Source organism: Rana temporaria, chromosome 2, assembly GCF_905171775.1.
Source record: "Rana temporaria chromosome 2, aRanTem1.1, whole genome shotgun sequence".
In the NCBI taxonomy this organism is placed as follows: Eukaryota; Metazoa; Chordata; class Amphibia; order Anura; family Ranidae; genus Rana; species Rana temporaria.
Genome location: NC_053490.1, coordinates 271910745 through 271929157, shown reverse-complemented (window position 1 = coordinate 271929157; position 18413 = coordinate 271910745). Strand labels below are relative to the sequence as shown.

General features: G+C 41.9%; 1 protein-coding gene across 1 annotated transcript in view; it reads left to right on the top strand.

The window, feature by feature from the left end:
• VAV1 (vav guanine nucleotide exchange factor 1) overlaps positions 1-18413 on the top strand; it is a 125815-nt gene that overhangs the window by 76028 nt on the left and 31374 nt on the right. The window contains exons 9-12 of the mRNA XM_040336985.1: positions 6655-6754; positions 10460-10555; positions 10647-10715; positions 10870-10956. Of these exons, the coding sequence (XP_040192919.1) occupies positions 6655-6754; positions 10460-10555; positions 10647-10715; positions 10870-10956 (352 nt within the window). The remainder of the gene's footprint in view (positions 1-6654; positions 6755-10459; positions 10556-10646; positions 10716-10869; positions 10957-18413) is intronic.

The window sequence follows — 18413 nt, the reverse complement described above, 5'->3', positions numbered from 1 at the left end:
ACTGTCTTCTCTCAGTCTGACTCGAATCTGGGGTGGCGTGGACCTTCTATATCGTTTATTTACAGTTCATTTTTAAATTTAAGGTTTAAAGTTTACTAAAAACGTTTCACTTCTGTTGTTTGGTTTTGGTCAACCCCAAAACAGTGGTGCACCGGGGCTTCTGATCTCCCTCGGAGTGGGAGGCTTGGTGCACACTGTACATCTCCGATTGTGCTTTGTATATAGTAAGTGTGCGGATTTCACTCCTCCACTTAATCGGTATCTAAAAGTTACAGGGCTTAGCCCTCATTGACAATATATATCCTGAATAGTTAGTCTCTATAGACGCGAGTTTTACCCTCACTTGTCTCAGACCTTTCCCAACCCACATTTATCGTTTTTAATATAGGTTTCCATCTCTACAGAGATGTGCCCCATCCCGCCCCCACCAACCGTAGCGATAAAGAATGGGCCCTTAGACCGCATCAAATTGTATTCCTTAAACATACGAGGTTTAAATACCCCGGAGAAGCGTTCAAGCCTACTTTACACCCTTAAAAAAGAGAAAGTACACATCACACTGGTCCAAGAAACTCACTTCCGTTCAGATGGAATTCCAAAATTGACAGATAGAAATTTCCCTGTGGTCTTCCACGCATCCAACGATTTGGCAAAATCTAAATGGGTGTCTATATTAATTTCTAAACACTGCCCCTTTCAAGTCACAGACATCCAAAGGGATCCCCAGGGTAGATTCATCTTTATCCGTGGTTCCCTACACAACATGACATATACCATAGCTAATATCTATGCCCCAAATACGAAACAAGTATCTTTTTTCCGTACGGTCCTCTACCAACTAACAGCCTTCCAAAAGGGTACACTCATCCTTGGGGGAGATTTTAATGTTCCATTAATACCAATCCTTGACACATCAAATGGCTCTTCTTGTCTTAAATTTAGTGCCTTGAAGGCCATCAAATCAAGCTTGATTACACTGACCCTACACGATGCTTGGCGTACTTTACACCCGAACGAAAAAGACTTTACCTACTATTCACCTTTACACAAAAAAAAACGTATAGACCATTTCTTCCTTTCACAAAATGATCTCACCTCATTACTTGACGCTACTATTGAACCCATGTGGATGTCGGATCACCATCCGATCACTATAACTCTGACGACCCCTATTCACCGTCCCAAATCACAGATCTGGAGACTGGATGATTCCATTCTGTTAGATACCAAAAACACTATGTGTGTCTCTGAAGTTCTTTCAAACTATTTTGTTGAAAACTCGACAGCTGATACACCTGCACCATTAGTATGGGCTGTACACAAATGTGTGGTACGGGGCACGTTCATTTCACTGATGGCCAAAAGGGCCAAGTTGAGAAAAGCACATATACAAGAGCTATCGGATAAAGTTAAGGCCTTAGAACACAGACATAAAAACACGATAGATACTCACATTCATGAAGAGTTATTAAAAGCACGAGAAGAGCTCCTGGGAGTAATCCATAAGAAGCTTACACAGAAATACACCCTTACTAACAAGCTCTTTTATGAACACGGAAATAAATCAGGAAAGCTATTAGCAACCGCTATTCAAAAGAAAAAAGCCTCTTACACCATCGATAACATTACCTCACCCTCCGGTGAACCCATATCGACCACCACTGGTATTTCCGAACAGTTTGTACGTTATTTTTCCGGTCTTTACAACTTACATACAGCAACAGGCTCACCTTCCAAACCTGACAGAAGAACCTTAATTGAAGATTTTCTAAATGATCATTGCCCCTCTTATTCCTCCCATGGGGATATCACTAACCTTGGTGACCCAATCACCAAGGAGGAAACCATTCAGGCCCTAAAACAACTCAAACCTGGGAAAAGCCCAGGGCCAGACGGTTTGCCGGTGAGTTATTATAAGACCTGCTCTGACCTACTGATCCCGAATTTCCTGGCCACGTATAACGAACTTCCTGACTCCCCCTACCAACCTAAGGACATTTTAGAAGCCCACATCTCTTTAATCCCTAAACCGAATAAGGACATCACTCTAGTATCCAATTACTGCCCGATTTCGTTGTTAAACGTAGATGTTAAACTTTATGCAAAAATATTAGCCAATCGTCTACTCCCACTAATCCCCAAACTCATTTCGACTGACCAAGTAGGGTTTGTCCCGGGAAGAGAAGCCAGGGACAACTCTACTAAAGCCCTCAATGTGCACCATTGGTTAACCTCCTCTAAGAAAGCTGGATTTTTTTTATCCTTGGACGCGAATAAGGCGTTCGATAGAGTGGCCTGGGATTACATGTCGGCAGTTTTGTTTAAAATGGGCATGCCACCTCGCCTTGTACGAATGATTCTAATGCTTTACTCGGATCCCACCGCTCGAGTTAGGGTTAACGGTCACCTATCGAATGCCTTCTCCATAACCAACGGAACACGCCAGGGTTGTCCCCTCTCCCCCCTTATTTTTATCCTCTCTATGGAACCCCTTCTCAGAAGGTTAAAAGAAAACTCTGCCATTAAAGGTGTTGAGGTCCGGGGAAGACAGTGTAAGATTGCCGCATATGCGGATGACGTTTTGATGTTTCTTTCGGACCTGATTACCACAATCCCCAACTTTCTTAAAGACTTTAAACTTTTTAATACCTTATCTAACCTTCAAATTAATTTTGAGAAATCATTAGCATTGAACGTATCCCTCCCAGCCAAGGTGGTCGAGTTGTGTAAACTAAATTTTCCCTTCAAATGGGAACCTGAACATATTACGTATTTGGGTATTAAAATCCCGAAAGACCTGAAAAACTTGTATACCCTGAATTTCCCTCCTGCCATTCAGACTATTAAAGCAGATCTGGCTGATTGGAACAAGGGAAGATTTTCATTGTTCGGTAGGGCAGCGATCCTCAAAATGAGTGTCCTCCCGCGGATTTTATACCTCTTTCAAGCTGTACCGATTTCTTTGCCACAATCCTTTTTCGCAACATTTAAGAAACATTGCAGGTTATTCCTCTGGGCGGGCCAAACACCTAGATTAAATTGGAACAAACTTGTCCAACCAAAATGTAAGGGAGGTTTGGGTATACCAGACATCGCCCTATATCATAAAGCCTGTCACCTCACAAGGCTTGTCGATTGGCATCTCCACGGTCAGAATTAGGACTGGGTTAGACTAGAAAATGCATTCCTTAGCTGTCCCATATCCCACCTACCATGGCTGGAATACCACTCGATTCCTAAGGCTTGCTTAGAACACCCTTTAATTGGCCCCACACTTAAAACATTTAAAACCTCATGCAAATCCCTCAAATTGGTCCCCTCCCCTGGGCCTTTGACACCTCTGTCCCAAAGCCCAGACTTTAAACCCGGCATCATCTTCAAACACGCGGTGACGGACCCTGACCTCAAGACGCTCCGAGCTCATCAATTCTTTCAGAATGGTAATCTGCTTACTTACACAGACTTGATTTCAGTGCTCCCACACGTTGATCTGACGGTCTTTAAATATTTACAAATCAAACACTTTTTTGGGTCTACCCATCTGCGATCACGGTGGTGTAGAGATCTTTCTCCTCTAGAAAGTGTGTGTGTAGCCAAAGAACCCCAACGACACCTGATTTCCAAAATGTATTCCTTGTTGGTCCCGGATGCGGCCCTTAGCCCTAACATACGTACAGCCTGGGATACTGATTTATCTTTGGCCCTTTCTGACGGGGACTGGGATCGCATCTGGGACTACACTCACGAAGGCTCCATAAACGTCTCAGCACAGGAGAACAGATATAAACTTTGTACCAGATGGTACCGGACGCCTGAAAAACTCCATAAAATCTATCCGACAGTCTCTCCAGACTGTTGGAGATGTGATGGGAAGAAAGGCTCACTATTACACATTTGGTGGGAATGTCCCTTGTTGGCCCAATTTTGGAAGGAGATACACGATAAAATAGTACAGATCACCACTATGCAGATTGCTTTCTCTCCAGCGCAATTCTTACTGCATCATACTCCCATACCAAAATCACAGTACCGGAATTCATTAACGCTTCATCTTGTGAATGCAGCAACCCAATGGAAATCCCTTACATTGGAAATCCAAAACCCCTCCAACTCTAGAAGAATGGCACTCACGGGTCAACAAAATAGAGGAGATGGAACGGCTTATACATCAAGCTAAGGACATACATGAGAAATATAGATATACATGGGCCAGTTGGTTACAATACAAAGAATCCTCGACGTCAGGAACTACACCTACTTAATCACTTGTTTACTCTTCACTACTCCACCCCGGGCCCTGTTCTTCCTTTCCCTTCTGATCCTTGCTATACCCTTCTTTCCCCTTTCAGGGTAAAGATTTCCTCTGGACATAGTGTGAATATAGGTTTTCCCAGGGCAGCCAAAGGGATCCTTTAGGGCGGGGTTGGGTTGTAGTGAATTGAAACCCTGGAAGAATACTCATGGCTACGCCAGAGATTTGATTTGTGTTCTCCCTCTTATCGCCACTCACAGATTGTTCCCTTTAAGGGGTGGGTGGGATGGGGGGAGTATACTCTTTAGTACTTCCCCTTTTTTTTTTTTTTTTTTTTTTAATACTTGAACGCCTTCTCCATTGGGTTGAATTGATGCTCAACATTCTTAGCCTTAACTTTGTGTCTACGATAGGATTGTTTATTATTTTACTGTTAGAACATAAAATGGCTCTTGTTTTATCTCACATAACTCTTACTTACTCTGCGTTATTGAAAATTCATTGAAATGCACTTGTATTACATTACCGTATTGTTAAAATACTCAATAAAATACTTTGGAAAAAAAAAAAATAGAAATGAAAGGCAAAACATTTTTGTATATGTAGCAAGGTCTCTGGCCTCGATCAGTCTAATGACAACCTCCAGAGCCAGAGATAGCAGACGTCCTTCAGTATGTGGTGAATTGTGAGACATATTGTGAATGCAAAAGAGATGTTTATTTCTCTTACAATCTTTTATGGGGGAAAGAGGGTCAGGGCCAGGACACCCTTGAGTAGTTGCAAGTTCAATTCGCAGACTCTGAGACTTCAATAAGAGGACAGCCATGCAGGTAAAAACCTCCAGCAAGAAGCCACATCTGCATGTGCAGGAATGCTGTCTCTTATGGCAACAGTCTTTAACAGTTCCTAACACAAAACGTAACAGTTCCTTCACTGTCACTACAACTTCTCCTTGTAGTCCTTCAGCCCACTGAGCTCCCATTCTCTCACTAGACCCTCTGATTCACTGCCACTAAATCCCTTGAGCTCCTTCAATCTTCACGGTGGTATATTCCTCAAGCGTTGCCCCCCGCTTGGTCCCTAGCTTGGCACTCCCGATAATTCTCAAGCTTCACCCCTGTTGGCCTGCTCGGTCCCTAATTTGACACACAAGACTGCTCTGCAATCATCAGCTACGCTGGCTGGGTCCCTGACTTGATCACCATCTGAAGTTTTCTGATTCTCCATCGTACCCGTTAGGTGAGAATGTGACTCTGGTACTTGCTTCACTTTCTCAATTTGGCCCCTGGTAATAAGGCGGATGGTCCCTTTGTGGCGAAAGCTTCCCCTTTACCTCCGACCACGACAGGTTCTCCGGTCGGCAGAACCATCACTTCTGGATGGACTGCAAGCCGCAATCCCAACCCTGTGCTGCTCTCTCTTGCTTTTAGATAGGCCTCAGACCGCCTAGCAGCCAGATGCCCCTGGGATAGGCCCAATCTCTTACCTTGCAGCCTGGGGCAACACGGCACACTTCCAACTAGGCAGTCGTCTGGGTGGCACAGAACATAGATCACCTGACTCCACCTGAATATATAGGTTCTCCCAGCACGCCAAGGGATTCAAGAAAACCCCTGCCTATTGGCTGAGATACCCCATATACCTATAACATGACCTTTGGTTGCCTTTCTCATATCAATCACCCGGCCACCTAGTGGTAGAAGAAAAAAGTGCAACAAGGCCAAACTTAGGGGGAAATCAATGAATCTCTAACAATCGACCAGGTGGACTACTCCTGGCAAGTAAATTTGTGAGGAGAATCCCTGCCTAAACTCCAGGGTGCTACATATAGATATACAAAGAACATTATAAATCCCCTTTTTCCCCTTTTCGTAAGTGATTACATTCCCTCTGTTCTCAGCTGCATAAAAGCTGGAGGGTGGAGATTAATTTGGCTGTCTATGTTTGTGTAAACTTTCATAAGAACCAGAAAGTGTTCTTTCCCTTTGAGGCATATGAATATTAGGTACAGTAGATGTGCATTTGATAGTGGACACAGTTATATGGGCTGTTCAGCTTTTGTGATAACACAAACAGAATATCATCTCATAATAGAGTTACTTTAATTTTACCTTATGAAACGTTCAGATAATGTACCACTGCATGGGTATAAACCCAGGCGTATAATCACATGGAACTGTGAATATATATTTTTCAGGTATATGGAGGATCTTTTGATGGCTAGATTATTTTCTAAACCAATATATGTACTTTTAGGTGACTGCCATATAACTGTTACAAATATGTACATTACACAAATTTAACAATCCTAATTTTCTTTACACTTACTAATATTTATTTTCGGATTATGAAATATGTTCCTTAAAAGCAACACTTAAATATATGGTATTTCCATCTAACAGGTTTCTAATTTATGGCTTATACTGTAGTCAAGTAGAATCTGCCTCTAAAATGTTGGATCAGACATCGCATGAACACGAGGATGTCAAGATGAAGCTTGAGGTAATTTGTGGTGATAAGACGAACATGTTCTCCAGATTTTATTGGGCATTATATTGTTAAATGGTTTTATTTTGTGCCTAATGATGCGTTTATGATCTAGATAAAGCTTTACATTTTATAAGCGCTAGGTGCCAAATAATCTTTATCTCTTTGTTTGCAGAGTATTCTTTGACTACTGGAATATAATAAAATAAAGTCACCTTTTACAACACCACATTGTTTCCTTACACGGGCAGTCCATAGATGATTTGTTTTTTCTTTCCATTCACAAAGAAAATCGTTTTGTTGCCTCCCGCAGCGCTATTGTGTTCTGCCAGCGGGGGGAAGCATTCCCTCCTGCTCAAACACAATGGTTACTGCTAGCGGTGATGGATCCAAGAATGGCTGGCTTTAAAATATCAGGTGGCTGTCACTGAGGGAATATTAGCTTTTTAAAGCCGGCCATACGTGGGTCGAAATTTGTCTGATTCAGAAGGGACTGGGGAAATGGAGCAATTGTCTTTCACCTGGCCAAGATTCAATTGTATGGCTTTACCCTGGCCTTACATGGATCAGTTTTTTTTTTTTTTAGGATCAGTCACTGGGCTGATAAGAAAACAAATTAATGGATTTCTCCATCTACGCAAGCGAGGTGGGTAGAGGAATCCTCCCCACTATTATTGTCTCCTCCGCAGTCGGAATACACTGATCAGTGCTACAGTCATTTGGCTGTAGTATGACTGAAGGAATAATTTCCAATAAGCCTGTTTGCAAGAAGATGATCATTAGATTGACTTTTTTATAATTGGAACGGTCATAGAACGATCAAAATTCAGGCCAGTGCCTAATGGCCATGGGCTCCCAATGGGAAGGAATCAGGAGTGGACTTGGCTGTTTTGCTGTTTGAGACAAACAATGAATACCGGAAAGTAACCTAGAATGGGAAAAAGCATGGCTGAATATTGGGCATGTTCTAGATCAGTGGCCTCCAAACTATGGCGTGTGGGCCATGGAGCAACCAGCTTTTGTGAGGGCTGCACCTGTCATCCCGAACAGCCAGGCACATGATTTCCAGTCAATCTTAGACCGAAAACAGTCAATGCACTTTGTTATGTATTTTCATTGAGGGGAATTAACTTGAATGGGGTTAGGGTATATGGGGTGCCCATTTGATTGTAGACAATTTACACAGAACCAACTATATACACTGTCAATATATACATTCCAGTCTTCACTCCAACACAACACTTGCTTGCAGATTATTCCTCCTTAATACCTCCAGCACTTTACTTGCTTCTACTTCCAGTACCAGCTAGCATTGATTAGTAGGACGGAACTGACTCAACCAGGCCTAAGGTAGATGCCCTTTGCAGGCAGTGACCACAGGCCCCTTTAGTGTAGCAACAAAAATATGATAGGCCTTTGGTGCTAGCTGTTCCTGTGTCTACTGTGCCCAGTACCACAACTTCAGTCCCTGCCAGCCCTCATGATTGTGGCTGCTTCTCTCCACTGCCCATTAGGGACGAGCCTGATGTTCGGGTCGAACGTAAGTTCGACTTTATCATCGGGTATTTGCCAGTTTGCTAAATTTAGAACATTATGGGACGTTCGCGGGACATTTAAGCGCCCGTGGAACGCCCCATAATGAATGGCGAGACTTTTGACGGCTGCTAATTGGCCAAAGCATGCACCTGACCTGCGTGCTTTGGCCAATCACAGCGTGCTCTGCTGTGACAGCCATGATTATCCAAAGGCAGGGTGCCCCACACTATGTTAGGCTGCTTACATAGCGTCCGTACATAGTTTTATGAATGAGAGCTGAAAAATTACATTTGTAAAGTTAAAAAATGTATTTAAAACTGCTCGCGGCTGTAATGTATTGCCGGATCCCGGCAATATAGATAAAAATCATTGAAAAAAACGGCGTTAGTTCCTCACCCGATTCATTACCAGGCCCTTGGGGTATGGATATTAAGGGGAACCCTGCACCAACATTTAAAGAAAATGGTGTGGGGTTCCCCAATAAAATCCATACCAGACCCTTCAGGTCTGGTATGGATTTTAAGGGGATCCCCGCGCAAATTTTTTTTTTAAATGGCGTGGGGTCCCCCCAAAATCCATACCAGACACTTATCCGAGCACGCAACCTGGTATGCTGCAGGAAATGGGGGGATGAGAGAGCGCCCCTCCTCCTGAACCGTACCAGGTCACATGCCCTCAACATGGGGAGGGTGTTTTGGGGTCCCCCCAAAACACCTTGTCTCTGTGTTGAAGAGGACAAGGGCCTCTTCCCCTCAACCCTTACCCAGTGGTTGTGGGGGTTGGCGGGCGGGGGGTCCTGCCCCCCCATGTTAATGGGCATCGGGTACATTGTACCCCTACACATTCACCAAAAAAGAGTCAAAAGTAAAAATGACAGGAGACAGTTTGGGACAAGTCCTTTACTAAAAGAAAAAAAAAATTATCCCGCGATGTCCATCCATCTTCGATCACAATGCAGACGGCCAAAAAAAAAACGGAAAAACTCAGATGGGAGGCATCCCACGTCTCCAGGCTTTTTGCATCGGGTTATGTAAACGGGTGACCCTGCCCCCTCTGACCTCACATGAAATCAGAAGGGGCGGGGTCATCCACTTACATCAACGGATGGCCCCACCCTCAGCTATATAAGAGCTGTCAGCGCAAAAAGGCCCCAGTCAGCAGAAGTCTCCCATCGAGGCAAAGATTTGAGGGGTCGTCAGCGCTGTGATTGAAGATAAATGGACATCGCGGGACGACTTATTTTTAAAAAAAAAGGACTTGTCCAAAACCGTCTGCTGTCATTCTACTTTTTCGACACTATTTAGGGTGAATGTGTAGAGGTACAATGTACCCGATACCCATTCACATGGGGGGGCCGGGATCTGGGGGCTGTGGGAAAGAGGCCCTTGTCCTTATCAACATGAGGACCCCAAAACACCATCCCCATGTTGAGGGCATGTGGCCTGGTATGGTTCAGGAGGGGGGGGCGCTCTCTTGCCCCCCCTTTTCCTGTGGCCTGCTAGGTTGCATACTCGTATAAGGGTCTGGTATGTATTTGGGGGGACCCCCACGCCATTTTTCTTTATTTTGGCTCGGGTTCCCCTTAAAATCCATACCAGACCTGAAGGACCTGGTATGGAGTTTTGGGGGGGGGGGGCCCCATGCCATTTTATTTTTTTGTGCAGTGTTTCACTTAATAGTCATACGAGACCCAAAGGTTTCCTTTAGAAATGTCATTTTGCACAAGAAAGATGCTTGTAGCAAACACTTAGGGTTATGCAGTTATGTTTGGCAACTAGAGCTCATATGTTCTATGATGCCTAAACTGGGAGCTGGGGAACGCCAGTTTTTTAATCCATGGCAAGGAAGAGGTAACTTTGTACTTAAAGAAATGTGGTTTGGCAATGTTGACACGTGCCCTACGAAATCCCAGAACCTTGGAATCCACCCCAGAAAACAAATTTTCACTGATATCGGTTAGCTAAGTGGCATCTGCAGTTCACATATTGTCTACATGTAAAGTATGATACACAGTATAATCACTGACTGGTCTCACAATAATCAGCTGAATCGGGCAAATAATCGCGTGTCTATTGGGTAACTTTATTTCAGTTTGCATTGCAACCAGGCATATTTTACAAATGTTATAGTTAACATTTCCATTCATGCAAAAGACCTAAAGTATATATATCACTGGTTTTGCAGGAATGTTCTCAAAGAGCAAACAATGGTCGGTTCTCTCTACGGGATTTATTGATGGTGCCCATGCAACGAGTTTTAAAGTATCATCTTTTGCTGCAGGTACTGATATCTGTTTATTATGAGGAATGTCTACTGAGCTACAGTACTTATATAGCCCAAGTTCTCATAGATTTCTGCCTATTCCATGCAGGAGCTGGTAAAACACACAGTGGAACCAACAGAGAAGGAGAATTTAAAGCAAGCACTGGATGCCATGAGGGTAAAGAATATATGTAGTGTATATAGAATATTGAACTAAAATGTTTAATGCTGGAGCATTATAAACTAACTAACCCTGAAATTCTTAGCTATACAATTGTATTTGTATGAAAAATTCAGTTTATAAAGAAAATATATATGTGGTTTCTCCCTAGGATTTGGCTCAATGTGTTAATGAGGTTAAAAGGGACAATGAGACATTAAAGCAACTTACCACCTTCCAGTTATCTATTGAACATTTGGTAAGCCTGTGATGATGAAATCATATTGTTGTGATTGAAAATGCAAACATCCTTGCGAAACTTGGTTTAGGTAGAAGAAAAGGGAATGTATAAAAGGGAAAATTAACTCTCTTTATTGAACGGAGAGACAGTGGGTACTGTACTGAATAATGCTCTGGTGCGGGTGGGGGGCTGGGATAATGGCAGAGCTCCATGCTCGGTGCAGAAAGCACCTATTGCTGATTGGTGAATTCTAGAGTGGTCTACATAATAAATGATAACAATAGCACACTTATTCATGCTTTTTCCTGCATTTTGTAGGCTGGCCATAGACGGTTTGAATTCCATGTGTCAGCAGGCTGGAAGTACCAAATTAATGGATCAATCAACTTTGGTACAATCAATCTGCCGGACTCACTTGCACATATCGCTAGCGGCTGCTATGGCCCCTAGGAATAATCACTGTCTTCTCCCGGTGGGGATGGCTTCCCCTGCCCGCCCCAGCCATGAGCAGACAATGGCTCGGCAGAACAGTCTGTGTTGATGGGGGAATTGTGTGAATTTCTTTCCTGCAACTCGCGGTTGCAAGATGGAAATTCACACTGTTTATGGCCTTAGGCTGGGGAATACAGTTTAGCTTAAAATGGACCAAACTTCAGATATTTTTTGTATACATGCTAAGTACTGTGTAGTTATAACACTTGGAGAGGTTAAGTCCCTTTCTCAAAGACAATAATAATAACCCCATTCTCCCAAAAATGCCTTTTTCTGGGGTTTTTTCTCAAGAAGGATGACATCAGCCCCGATTCACATACATCGGCGCATATTCATGCCACTGTAGCGTATCTCTTTTATGCTACGCCGGCGCAGCGCACAGAGGCAAGCACTGGATTCACAAAGCACTTGCTCCCACTCGTTGTAAAAAATACGCTGGGTGGAAGTGGGCGTGAGCCATGCTAATGAGGTGTGACCCCATGCAAATGATGGGCCAAGCGTCATAGAAGTGCTTAAAATGAACGGCGCATGCGCCATCCCGTGGCCGCATCCCAGTGCGCATGTTCAGAATCACGTCGAAACAACTGCCTAAGATACGTCAAATCGCTGCCTACGACGTGAACGTAACCTACGCCTAGTCATATTCACGTACAACTTAAACGACAAAAGATACGACGGCTTGTGTTCCCTACCTTTGCATGAGTTGCGCCTCCTATATGGGGAATAACTTTACGCCGGACGTACGACTTACGCAAGCCACGTATATTATGCGCCAAGCGCAACTACGGTCGTGAATCGGCGTATCTCCCTCATATGCATATATGCATATGTGCATAGAAAATCAATGGGAGCGGCAAATGCACCCAGTGTAAATATGCGCCCACGATACCACGGCGTAGGAAAGTTACGTCGGTCGGATGAAGCCTATTTTCAGGCGTATCTCAGTTTATGGGCACGGCGCATAGATACGACGACGCATACTTACACATACGCATACTTACACATACGCGGCGTATCTGGAGATACGTCGGCGTAAGTGCTTTTTGAATCCGGGCCACTATCTTTTTTTTAAATGATCATGTACTCCCTAGACTGAGATGCTGGTTCAGCGGTGACATGTAAATTATGGTGTCGGAGCAGTCAATGGCTGTGTTCACAAATGTCTGCCACAGATCGGATGCTACTGCAGCCTCTAAACTTGTGACTTTTGACTTGCTATACAACATTGAAGTCTGATCAATGAGGAGACTGCAGAAATGCCTGCAGCAGACTGTCTGGGCAAAGTCAACTGACAGGATTGATTTTTTTTTTATGATAAAAGGTGGATTTTTTTTTTTAATTAAACTGTTCAAGCACATTATGACACACCATTTATTTTTTAATCAGACTTGTAAAATTCCTTAAAGATCGGCTTTGAGTAAAGATTCGCTTTAAGTTTATTTAGGTGCCATAACTCAAGCTTTAGTTCAAATGTATTTTTATCTTGCTAATATATACAGATGGGCATTAAAATAAGGATATCTGGGGGGCGTGGTCTAGCCGGGACTGAAGATGGCTGCTTAGTTTGATAGCTCCCGCTACTACGGACCTAAATTAGCTGAAAGGAGCGCCGGTAAGCTGCTTTTTTGGGTCGACAAGACTACGTCGGGGACCCGACTACTCCCAGGCACAATTTGAGTGATTAGCGGCATTTTCTGGGAAAAATTGATAGAGATACAGCTTCTTGTTACATTACTACGGAGGCACATTGACTTTAATGATGGAGACCCAGTTGGGATTATCACACCCGCAAACTATTCCCGAGGGAATACTACCCTTGAATAATGACCGCGATATCGGTACATTTCAGGATTTGACACAAAGACCAAATCTGGGTGATCTCCACTCGATAGCAGCTGATATAAAAACGACGTTGACAGCCGCCATTGCTGAACTTAGCATTGAAGTACGCGCAGTCACAGCGCGAGTTGTAGAGGTAGAGAAAACAACTGCGCAACAGGGTACTGCACTGCGACATGTAAACCGCAAAGTGGACAATCATACCCTTCACCTGAGAGACCTCCACCGTCAGGTGGAAGATTTGGAGAACCGAAATCGACGCCATAATTTGAGGATTCGGGGTCTTCCAGAAAGTGTGGAAAATGATAGACTTACACCTGTCATTTTGAGCATATTCAATAATCTTTTGGGACGCCCCCCGATAACTGCGATTAAAATGGAACGCATCCACAGAGCCCTCAGACCCAGAGGAAGAGCTGCTGACCCGCCAAGGGATGTTATCTGCTGCTTATGCGATTTCCAGCTCAAAGAAGAGATTTTAAGGAATGCCAAACTCCGCTCCAAATGTATATATGAAGGCACATTAATCCAAATATATCAGGATTTATCGCATATAACACTCCAACATAGAAGAGATTTGAAGCCCCTTCTTGAAGCACTGCGCAGCAAAAATATTATCTATCGCTGGAAATTCCCATTTGGTTTACTGGCAACTAATCAGGGTCAGTCAGCCCTGTTAAAAGTGCCTGAGGATCTGATTCATTTCTGCGCTGCAATGAATATCCCTTATTTGGATGTACCCGACTGGTACGCGGACTTCAGATTTAAATCTTACAGAAAGGACAATACATGTGATGAACCGATGGATGCTGCTCCAACCAGATTCAGAAGACGTCGCTCATTGTCTGCAGAGAAGATAAACACCTCTTCACAGGCTCAGCCCCCTGATATTCAATCACCCAGCTCATCGCGCTATCGGAAATCTAGGAGGGAATATTGAGGACTTTCTCTGTATTTTTATTTAATATTTTTGCATATTGTCTTTTAAGATGCTTTCGGAAATGCTGCCTTAATTGTTTTAGTTATTCTCTTTTACCTAATACTACTATATTTATAGACACTAGTATGCCTAAGTTACATATTGATGTCTTGATCTCACTCCTAGATATGTAATTGCTCTGTTACATGTGTGAAACTATGTAGGACGCATCTAATGTTAGAAATCTTTTTCTGTTATAGTCTTGGATAGCAATATTTACTATATAAACAACAGGGAAGTATGTTTCACACAGATACATGATCTTATTGTTGTTTAATTTGCCTCCTTGTTTTTGTAATTGATACATTAAATTGTATCTTTATTGATGTTAGAATTTTGTTTGCAGCTGATTACAATTCTTTGCTTGTTATTCTGTTATAAAGTAACAGGTCCTATCTCTAAGAAATGTCATGAGGCAATGATTTTTGTGTAAGTTTCAGTCATATTTAGTAGCAGTGATTTTTCCACAATGTATCTAGGCTCCTAGTAGTTTAACACCATTGGTGCCAGACTAAATATTACTGTGCCCTGTACGCTTCTGTTTTTTTTTTTGAAAGGTATTTACACCGGTCTCTTTTTTCTTATTAATAAATAACAGGACGAGTCCGTAGGGGCGGGTAGCTTGACGATTCTGCGATCTGTTTTGGTCCAGTTTCATTCCAACCCCCAAATAGCGGAATCCTCCGTCCTCAGTCCTATTGGATTTGTGACGGGGAAATTCCACTATATCTTTAACTAGTTCTACTTCCCTAAAGGGTAGTTTTTGTTTAATCTTATTTATATATTTTTTGTTTTTTTTTATTTATTTATTTATTTATTTTTCTATTTTTGTTCGTTATTCGGACCACTTATATATTTACATTACTCTCGTTTCAAACCGGTGGTCATCTCCAAAGGGTTTTTTTTTTTTTTTTTTTTTTTTTTCTTCTCAATCTCAATACCTAGCTTAATTACCCCCCGTTGATATTTCTTTCCTTGTAACGCCTACTCCTTCTGATATAATGGCTACTTCAGATAAAATCTCATCAAACCAGCTACAAAAAGTTAAATTTTATTCCCTGAACGTAAAGGGCCTTAATGTACCTGAAAAAAGGTCAAAGTTGTTATTGATGCTCAAAAGATCAAAAGCTGATATTGTACTGATCCAAGAGACTCATTTTAAGACTAATGATTTGCCAACGTTTACAGATAAAAGATTCCCTCAAATTATTAACTCTACCACAGCAGACTCTAAAACGAAAGGGGTATCTATTTTAATTTCTAAGAGTTGTCCTTTTAAATTACTAGACACAGAAATTGACAAAGAAGGCAGGTTCCTATTTATCAAGGGATCTCTTTATAACGCACCTATCACAATTGCCAATATATATGCTCCGAATAAGCTACAAGCTCCTTTCTTTGTACGAACATTAGAACTACTTGACTCTTTTGCGGCCGGCATGCTCATTGTCGGGGGAGATTTTAATTTAGCTCTTAATCCCCTTTTAGATACTTCTTCTGGATCCTCTAAAATTTCTTACAAGACTTTGAAAGTAATTAAAAATGCTTTGCACAAATTATCACTACACGATACATGGCGTACCCTGCACCCAGACTGTAAAGATTTCACATTTTATTCAAATCCCCATAATACATATTCGAGGTTGGATTATTTTTTAATTTCTCAAAAACACCTAGATACCCTCTTGGAGGCCACGATAGAACCTATGGTTATTTCTGACCATAATCCAATAACTATGTCTTTAACCTTCAAGGAAAAACCTGTAGTCCCTCCACTTTGGAAACTTGACAACTCTCTACTTAATGACGCTGGCAATGTATCGATATTGGGTACTAGAATTGCCCATTATTTCACTGAAAATGATTCAGAGGATGTTCATCCTATGAACGTATGGTTGGCTCACAAATGCGTGCTTAGAGGGGAATTGATTTCTATGGCTGCAAGAAGGAATAAATTAAGACAGGCTTGCATTAAAAATCTCACGGACAGAATCAATTACTTGGAAAGACAACATAAGCAATCATTGGCTATGGATTCTCTCTCTGAACTTTTGAAAGTTAGGGAAGAGCTTCTTTTACTACTGGAAAAGAAGATAAAACGTAACTTGAATTTCTCACGTAGAATCTTTTATGAATTTGGCAACAAAAGCAGTAAACTTCTGGCTAATTCTATTAATTCAAAAAATGTGAATAAACACAATAACATATATTCTGTCTCGGATTCTACGGGGAAATTACATACTAACTCCGCTGACATAGCACACCAATTCCAAGTATTTTATTCAAAGCTATATAATTTACCCACAGTTCCGACACCACAAGATTCACCTGATAGGCATGACTTGATCTCTGATTTTCTGAAATCATATAGTCCTAAACCCATAAATTCGGAGTTAGCTGGTGATCTGGAAAGACCATTAGATTCCTCTGAAGTCTTTTCTGCTCTTAAACAGCTTAACACGGGCAAGAGCCCAGGACCTGACGGTTATACAGTTAATTATTATAAAACTTTCCAAGATATAATTATTCCGAATTTTTTAAAGGCTTTCAACTCAATTCCTGCTCCCCCAACTATTACTAAGAATCTATTAGAAGCCCACATAGCAGTAATCCCTAAACCTGATAAGGATGCAAAGCTAGTTTCCAACTATAGACCCATTTCACTCCTAAATGTGGATATTAAATTGTACGCTAAAATAATCGCCAATCGCTTACTGCCCCTATTACCTGGTCTTATCTCCCTGGACCAGGTAGGATTTATACCTGGCAGGGAGGCAAGGGACAATACCACAAAAGCAATTCTAATTCAAAATTGGCTTCAGAACACTAAATCACCAGGATTTTTGTTGTCCCTTGACGCAGAGAAAGCCTTCGACAGGATAGCGTGGGATTACATGCATGCAGCTTTAAAAGCTCTAGGCATAAAAGATCGTTTGCTTCAATTTATTCAATTACTGTACTCATCACCAATGGCCAAAGTTAAAGTTAATGGCGCACTGTCGGGGGCTTTCTCTGTGTCAAATGGTACAAGACAGGGATGCCCACTGTCTCCAATAATTTTTGTGCTTATTTTGGAACCTTTTTTATGTAAATTAAAGGAGAATACGGATATTGTGGGTATTAATATTAAAGACAAGACCTACAAACTAGCAGCATTTGCAGACGACATCCTCTTATTCCTGTCCAACCCGATCATTACAATTCCCAATTTACTGAAAGATCTTTCCCTGTTTCACAATATCTCTAATCTGAGGATTAATTTTTCCAAATCAAGAGCATTGAATGTCTCTTTACCTGTATCTCTGGTATCCCTTTGCAAGCAGAACTTCCCTTTCAGTTGGGAGGAGGATTGTTTAACATACCTTGGAATTAAGTTGACATCTGACGTGAATAATCTATATAACAAAAACTTTATAACCCTGTTTAATACTATCAAAGAAGATCTACTCAAATGGGGTTCTGGTTTTTTCTCTTGGTTTGGGAGGGCGGATATAATCAAAATGAACGTTCTCCCACGGTTTTTATATTTGCTACAAACGATCCCCATTAAGATCCCACAAACTTTTTTCAGGAACTTTAGGCAAATGTGTCTGAAATTTATTTGGAATATGAGACAGCCGAGAATTAAGTGGGATAAACTCGTCATCCCCAAACTAATGGGTGGGATAGGATTACCGGACTTACAAAAATATTACTGGGCATGCCATATGACCCGTATTGTAGATTGGCACCTTCATGCTACCCTTAAAGACTGGATTAATCTAGAAGAATCCTCCTACACTCCCTATCTCCCATTGAAACACTTGCCTTGGATCCAACCCCGCAAAATCCCAAAACAAATAAATTCTCACCCGGTCACTGGCAATACTATAAAAATATTTAGGTTTCTTTGCAAAAAATTTAATATCTCCTCTGTATATGGCCCTATGACCCCATTAGTCCACAACCCGGACATACATTTAGATTTGCTCGCTAATATCCCTACTGCTCCGCATATTGATGACATGCTGAGGGTCAATATGCTCTTCAAGCATGGTACCATTATTACATATGAATCATTCACTGATAATCACCCTGATACTGGCATTTCCCAACATGACTTTGAAACTATTACACAGTTCGTACACAAACCTAATCCTTGCTATGATTGGCTAAGACCTAAGAC